The 8,109-nt window shown below is 37.4% G+C and overlaps 1 protein-coding gene across 1 annotated transcript; it reads right to left on the bottom strand.

Moving 5' to 3' along the window:
• Positions 1 to 4,771: 4,771 nt before the first annotated feature.
• On the bottom strand, positions 4,772 to 7,077 carry LOC149234241 (LEAF RUST 10 DISEASE-RESISTANCE LOCUS RECEPTOR-LIKE PROTEIN KINASE-like 1.2). The gene is made up of 2 exons (XM_089368194.1): positions 6,504 to 7,077; positions 4,772 to 5,922 (listed from the first exon to the last, which is right to left on the bottom strand). The coding sequence occupies exons 1-2, from the start codon at positions 7,075 to 7,077 to the stop codon at positions 4,772 to 4,774; spliced, it is 1,725 nt and encodes a 574-aa protein (XP_089224320.1).
• Between the last annotated feature and the right edge of the window lie 1,032 nt (positions 7,078 to 8,109).

The following is an 8,109-nucleotide window of genomic DNA, read 5'->3' as shown; positions in this document are numbered from 1 at the left end:
AAAGCCATTGGATAGCTGCAAAAAAGGTCCTTCGATATTTAAAGGGAACTATCAATTTTGGTATTGGATATACTAATGATTGTAATGTTGAATTGATAGGTCATTCTAATTCTGGCTGGGCCGTAAATCTAGATGACAGGAAATCCACCACAGGATACATGTTCAGTATAGGATCGAGAGCTATATCATGGAGCAGTAAGAAACAACCAACAATTTCCTTGTCATCAACTGAAGCAGAGTATAAAGCATTATGTAGTGCCACCTGTGAAGCTATATGGCTCAGAAGGATACTTGAAGATGTTAGTGAAGGTCAACAAGAACCTATAGTGATCAGATGTGATAATTAAAGCACCATGAAATTGGTGAACAATCTTGTATGCCATGCAAGGTTAAATCATATAGACACGCAATATCATTTTGTAAAGGGAAAATTTCAAATCAAAGGAAATTGACTTAATATATTGTAATACAAATGAGAATGTAGCTGACATATTTACTAAGACTCTTGGAATGGCTAAATCTGAGTGTTTTAGAAGTAAGTTATGTGCTGTAAAAAATCCAGATTATGTTGTAAGCCTAGTTGAGACTTAGACCAGCATGCATGTCAATTAAGAGTATGTTTGTGTCTTATGTATTGTGTTATAGTATATTTTGTGTGTTTTTCATATGGTTGGAATTAAGGGGGAGTGTTGGATAAACAGTAATTCCAACACTTAACTCATTAAATGCTCAACCGTCTCGGAGCTTCTGGAGATTTCTTTAACTTCTTGAAGAAGCCATTGCCATTGACGGTCTAGGCGATTGAGAAGCTTCTACACTATGTATAAAAACCCCTCTTTGGTAATCGAATGGACAAACTACATTGTGTTAAGTTCAGTGTGTGTTCTCTGATTGATGAAGGGTATGGAAAATATTGGTAAACTTCGGTACGTCTTGGTCCCTTCCCTGCCACAGCGTGGTCCACTTTATGTATTGATTCTCATAGCTTCCGACACGGTAGAACTGCTCCTTGATGGCAATCCGAAATGAATTCCAAGTGGGTGCAGCTAAAAATAGTGAGGCCGTACTTTCATCCTTCTGCTCGCAGTAGGTTTCCCACCAGTCCTTGACGTGGGGGGCGGCTTTGAGAAGAGCGAAAGTAATCTTTTCCCAGTCGGAAAAATCATGAACAGAAAAATACCCTTCTAGCAGATTTAACCATTTATCTACGGTGTCTGCATCTATCTGACCCTCAAATATGGGAATTTCAAAGTTAACTTGTACCTTAAAGGGTGTGGCACTTCCAGAGTAGCTGCTGGAAGTAGATGTGTCGCCCCTGGGTAGCCGTTGAAGGATCTGGGCAAAGTTGTCCATCATCATGTTCCTTTGTCGCTCGAGGGCCTCTTTAAGCAAGATTTTGATAGGATCTCCTGCCCCCTCGTCTTTCTTTTCATCTGCCATGGGAGGCCGTCAGGATTTGCGAGTTTTGTCTTGCAAAGGTTTGACCAGTTCAAGCCCTAACTCCTTATATCCCGACCTCGTTGGGGACATGCAAAGAAAGATAGAGAAAGAGCAGACTGCTCTAATACCACTGATCCAGATTTAAACAGGAACGCAACAAATTACAGATATAACCATACATATAGAGATGCAACATAAATAATACTTCATTTCATTACTGTAAAATACTGAAATATGCTTACAAACAGAAATGGAAATAAACTAGCTAGGGTGATGGTAGCTTATCTCTGAGAAGAGATGTGGTGGCTACATGCCTTTGAACTGTGTTACAATGAGGCTCGAAGGCCTATTTATTGTTGAGAAATAATGGAAAACCCTAAACATCCAAAAACCTAACCCTAGAAGATGAAACGACAAGCTGTGGGCCCCGTTTGGGTAAATTGGTACATCAACTTCCCGAGGTTGTAACTTTGGCATACGATCTCTATTTGACGCGCAAAATATATCGTTAGAAAGATCTATCTGAGAACTACAACTTTGGGAAGTGCAATATCGGTCCATGGCCCCATGTTTCTCCCAATGTTTCTAAAAAACCTCGTTTAGGGCCTCAAAACGGCTCCGGAAGTTTAGGACCTGAAAAACTGCTAAAAATAGCAAATTGTGCTACAATTAAGGAAACTGAAAAGCTAAAAGAAACAATGGTGGGGGTCCAAGTGGACTTAGCGGGTGGCCACCAATATCCACCTGGATCATCACCATCCTTGTTTCCAAGGTTGGTTTTGAGCTTGTTATGGTGACCATGCATACCAAGGCATTGGAGTAATCCAATTTAGTTGGGTTTATTGTTGATAAAAAATAAATTGTTTTGAATTATATTCAAACACACCTATTTCTTGTGGCTACCGAGGTCTCTTAAATGAAACAAAAAGAAGTTTTTCAATGGCTTCCTTATCTCTCTGATAGACTAGTTTAAGTTCTAGAATTGTGGAATAAATTTTGTTGCTTGATTCATTATACAAATGAATTTATTTTTGGTGATATTTTTCAATTGATTTTGGGTATTTCATAAAGAGAATAAAGATAAGAGGTGATTGAGGATTAAAGAAAAAATAAAAAGTAGGAGAACAATTAAATAAAATATAAACAACAAAGAGATACGTGGAGTATCATATCCACATAGTTATACTCTTCATTTATTATCAACATGGACTTTTTCATTGGTTATTATCTTTTAGCACCTTCTATTTTTGTCAGTGAAAATTATGAATTTGGGTCATTAAGATGAAAACTAGACTACAAGCAATAGAGTTATGGGACACTATCTTGCATGGATTTGAAAAACCCTCATCTCAAGCAGCTTATAAGGATACAACACAAGATCAAAGGCATTATATCCAACAAGAAGGATGATGTAGCAACATGGTTTCTCATTCAACAAAGTTTGGATGACAACATTCTTCCCAAGATTGTAGTGGCAACGAGGTCCCGGGAAGGTTGGAATATTGTAGAAATAACATACAGTGAAATGGAAAGTAACGTTATTCAACATAGTATTGCAATTGCTAATGAAGTTGCTATTGTAAGAGGAGAAAAAGAAGAGGATTTTTGCATTGCAAAAGTAATTGGAGACACCATGGAAGAGCCTATAAAAGGAGAAGAGCATTAGCATGAAGCAAAAGATGAACCTCATTGTGTAGATATATGTGATGAAGATGAAATTGAAATAGTCTTTGTAATAACAACAACAAGTGAGAAGAACTTAGCATTGAATGTTGAATTTGATTATGAAGATGAATTAACATTTCTTAAAGAGTGCTTGCAAAATCACTATGGAAAAACTATCATAACTACAATAGAAGAAGCAACATAAAAGATAAAAGCTAGAGTTGTCTAAGCTTTTCTCATATTGGAAGAGAGATGAAAGAAAATGAAGAAGTTATTTTTGATCTTACAAGGATTGATAGAAAAGTTTAATCTATAATAGCTAAGATAAAAGCTAATGCATAAGAAAAATTGTATGAAGAAGAAAATGAAATATTGAAGATGAAGACCAAAGTAAAACTAAAGCTTGTGCAACATATAGCTAAGGACAATCTACATAGGGATGTTGAAATAAAACAAGTTTTTCTTCGATATTAAAATGCTAAAGTAAAACAATTTTTTCAATTGATCTCAAATTTTGTAAGCCTAAATAAAACATACTTGAAGAGGTAATAATGATTGTAATTAAGGAAAAATGTTGAAATGTATTCATTACTCTTAGTTAGTTCCAAATAACGTATAATTTATAACAATTTACATAAAATTGAAATTTAAAAACATCTAATTATGTTTGTGTGATGTAAAATTAACATATCTATTATAAATATTTTTAAGTCTATTTAATTATATAGGCTCATATAATTTAATTGTATCAATTCAAGTTACAAACCACATCATATTATGTTACTATGTATTTCCATCTTCTATCTAAGAAATTTAATAGTTTATTTTTTAATTAATATTTATAAATTTAAAAACTATTTTTCAATTATAATCAAACACATATAACAATTGTGGGAAAAAATAAAACACATATAACAAAATCACGATTCTCGCGCATTTACCACTTTCACTATGCTTTTATAAACTATAGTTTACTTTTATATAATGGTTAATAAATTTTATACTTTGATTTAAAAACTATTCATTATTTTTATACTTGTCAAAGCTCATGATATATATCACCACATAAATTTTGGGATAGGCTCATATAATTTAATTGTATCAATTCAAGTTACAAACCACATCATATTATGTTACTATGTATTTCCATCTTCTATCTAAGAAATTTAATAGTTTATTTTTTAATTAATATTTATAAATTTAAAAACTATTTTTCAATTATAATCAAACACATATAACCATTGTGGGAAAAAATAAAACACATATAACAAAATCACGATTCTCGCGCATTTACCACTTTCACTATGCTTTTATAAACTATAGTTTACTTTTATATAATGGTTAATAAATTTTATACTTTGATTTAAAAACTATTCATTATTTTTATACTTGTCAAAGCTCATGATATATATCACCACATAAATTTTGGGATAGACGCAAACATTGACGTTGTACTGGGCAATTCCATTTCGCCAGTTGTCTGGGATTTTCGATGGCCGGGTGGAAAACTAATGATTTTAATTTTAAAGGTAAGATTCAAAACTATTATTAAATCAAATAAATTAAATAAAAACATTACAAAAAAAACAATCACTCAATGTGAGCATTAAATTTGGTACGTATACCCGTCAGGCGGAAATATGCGCTTGAAATCATAACGAAAAGTTTATGTGCCGCTGTTTGGAGTGGAACTTGTACTGGACCACCTGTGCTGCAGAGAGAAGGGACATAACAGCGGTGTGTCTGGTTCTTTAATGTTGCAAAACAATCTCATCTCTTCTCCATCTGGACCAGTCGACGTACAACTCGAATGTCTGATTTTCTCAAGCTGAGAAACAACTTCCTCCATAGCCGGTCTGTCATCCCTCTCTGACGCCAAGCATCTGAAGGCCAATTCTGCAACTGCTATCACCATTACCTTCACCTCATGATTCACTTGAATCTCCAGCTGTGGATCCACTAGTTCGTGCAAAGCCCCTTCCTGAATCTTCGTTATCGCCAAGTTGGCAAGGTTTATTTCCTTTCTGTTCCGATTTGTGTCCATCGCTATTTTGGCAGAGATGAGCTCCATCAAAACGACCCCAAAGCTATAGACATCAGATTTATCAGTCAGCTGATAGCACTGATAGTACTCTGGGTCAACATACCCTGGTGTGCCTTGTGGGATAGTAGTCACATGTGAAGCATCCACAGGCAGAAGCCTGCAAAGCCCAAAATCAGCTAATTTGATATCCAAATTCTCGTCCAAGAGAATATTAGAAGATTTCACATCTCTGTGGAATATAGGCGGCTCAAGGGCGTGAAGGAAAGCCAAGGCCTGGGCAGTTTGAATAGCAATGTTCACGCGAGCATTACAAGGTAATCCGTTGGGGCTTTTGCGATCGCCATGAAGATGATCGGCCAGGGTCCCATTTGGGACATATTCGTACACAAGCAGCAGCTCTGGACTGTCTGCAGAGGTGCAGCCATAAAGACGAACGACGTATGGATGATTCAAGGCAGAAAATATTTTCACCTCGTTGATGAACTGCTCGATTCTCCTAGAGTTATCGTGATAAAGTCTCTTTACGGCCACCATTCGCCCGTCCCAGAGTTTACCCAGATACACCGACCCAAACCCTCCAACCCCAAGTTCGTTCTCCTCGTGGAAGCCATTTGTAGACTGACGAAGTGCTTCGTAAGAGAATATGGGCAAATTGCCCATGTCGCCCCCAGGCAAATGTCTCGGAAGAGCCCTGCTAGGAGGACGCTTTCTGTTCTTCAGATGATACATTAGGGACAGGACCGCTAACAGTGCAGCTCCTCCAACAGAGCAACCTGCGGTGGAACGAAGAGATTGATATCAATGCGATCTTCGTCCGAACGCGAACAGAATATGGAAACCAATTCAGAGCAGGTTTAAAACGGAGAAACAGAATAGGAAGAAATAATGAATTTACCTATTATAATAGCGGTTGGGCGACCTGTAACGCAGCCATAACACAACTATTGTAAGTAACAGGAAGGGTTTACATATGCATATAACCATATCTTCTTGTTTATGAACATGGGCCGCATATATTTGTCCTTATAAGAATCTGACTTCCCATTTCTTGGGTGGCTGAGAATAAATTTATTATAATTTTTTTTTCTAAACTAAATTGAGAATGGTCTGCTCATCCTAAATACTATCACCAAAGATTGTGAAATATTCCCATAAGCCCTCCGATATAGATTTTATCCCATAACTAACTTAACCCTATCTTCACCTTCCACCCATAACTAGCTTCATCCTAAACCTTTTATGACATCATGAAACTACACCTCATAAACAACTCATCTACACCTCATAAGTTAGTTCATTCATAGCATATTTAATTGAACTGACAGGGAGTTTGCGAGAATTTTGAAAAGCATACCGTGGCGGTGGCAGTTATCCGTACGGGGTCCATCCTCGCAATAACACACGAACGGTGCAATTGAATCCGAAGTGTTGTGACGGTAACCACACATCCCCTGACTCGCTTCACATGATCTACAGCTTTCATCTCTCTTTGTATCATTGTAAACCAGTTGCATCAATCCCACATCAACTGTTACTTGTGCCTTGGAACATCCCGGCATCCCATTCCCATTCTCGTACAAACCGTAAGAGACGCTAGAATTACATTTCCCGCTAACCAATATTGAGTGGTCCAGTTGAGCCTGTTTATTACACTTGTACACGTTCAGGGTCCTGTTCTCCTTAGCAATTCTCAAAGCGATGTCTGTACGTGCTGGAGGCGGTATCTGCATGCCAATGGGATCATCAATGAATTTGCACTGCTCGCCCCTCACAATTACGAAGGGGTTTAAGTGATTGAAAAACTCTAGTATTGTGTAATTGTGGCCCTGAATTGTGATTTCTGGAGCTAAGTTGTGCACACAGTAGATTTGGAAGTTAGGGTGACCGCATCCACGATTTCCCACACCCAAAGGATACGGTATATCCATATACGCACATTTACTCGTATTTTGGCAATACTGGTATTGCAGGTCCAAGCATAAGGAGCAGGGGAATAGAGAGGCATAGCAGGCAGTCAGGATAATGAATAATATATGTGGAGGCACGGAAGGCGGAGGGCGAAGATGAGATGATAGGCGTGGAATCGGCTTTGGGAAAACAGAAATGGCACAGCAACAGAATGGAATGAACGACATTGACAATGAGATGATAGACATGGAATCAGCTTTGGGATAACAAAAAATGAATGGAATGAGCGACAATGACGATGAAGTGTAGGTAGTGTTTATAAATAGGTGAGGAAAGTCTATTAAATTGAACGAAATCAACTTAATCATTTCCATTATTTCTACCCTACCCCACATGTCAAGAGGATCCGAAATATATGACTTTCGTTGGCTCGTCTATTCAGGACGGGAATTGTTTGATAGTCAAAAGTGGTCTGAATTTGGGTAACAAAATTTCAATAAATTTTAGAGAAGTAGTATACCTAAGATGCCGTGTCGGTGTGGGGAGAAATTCCTGCCGCGTCGGTGTTGGGGAGAAATTCCTAGGCATGGAGCTAATATATGGTTAAGCTTAGACAGTAACCAACATATGGTTAGCTGACACAATAACTAACCTACACTGCAATTATGGCCCGATAATCGTTCCAAGCTCCCACAGTACTCCCAGTAATCATTCCTTCCACCGAAATATGAGATACAAGTATCGATATGCAAATCATTTTTTGGAGAGAACAATATGCAAAGCCCACACGGAACAAACACGTTTGCTGGAGTCAATAGCAAAACGTTAAAAAGCGACGTGGTCCTTGAATTTTGTAGGTGCATAAACACTTTAAAAGCTGAAAGCACTAAAACCTCCTTGAAAAGCAAAATGAGCAGAGACCGGACAACCAAAAGAATGCAAAGTAAAGCGGAAGCCATAACACTTTGTAGAGAAAAGAAGATAAAAAGTGTATCATTCAGAAAAGTTAGGTTGACTAAATACAAAATGACGGCGCGGGAAAGAACGATTGA

Source organism: Pinus tabuliformis, chromosome 8 (genome assembly GCF_031772625.1).
Source record: "Pinus tabuliformis cultivar Carrire ecotype Pingquan chromosome 8, CPIR1, whole genome shotgun sequence".
NCBI lineage: Eukaryota > Viridiplantae > Streptophyta > Pinopsida > Pinales > Pinaceae > Pinus > Pinus tabuliformis.
The sequence above is the reverse complement of the archived record's forward strand: the minus strand, read 5'-3'. Positions and strand labels throughout refer to the sequence as shown.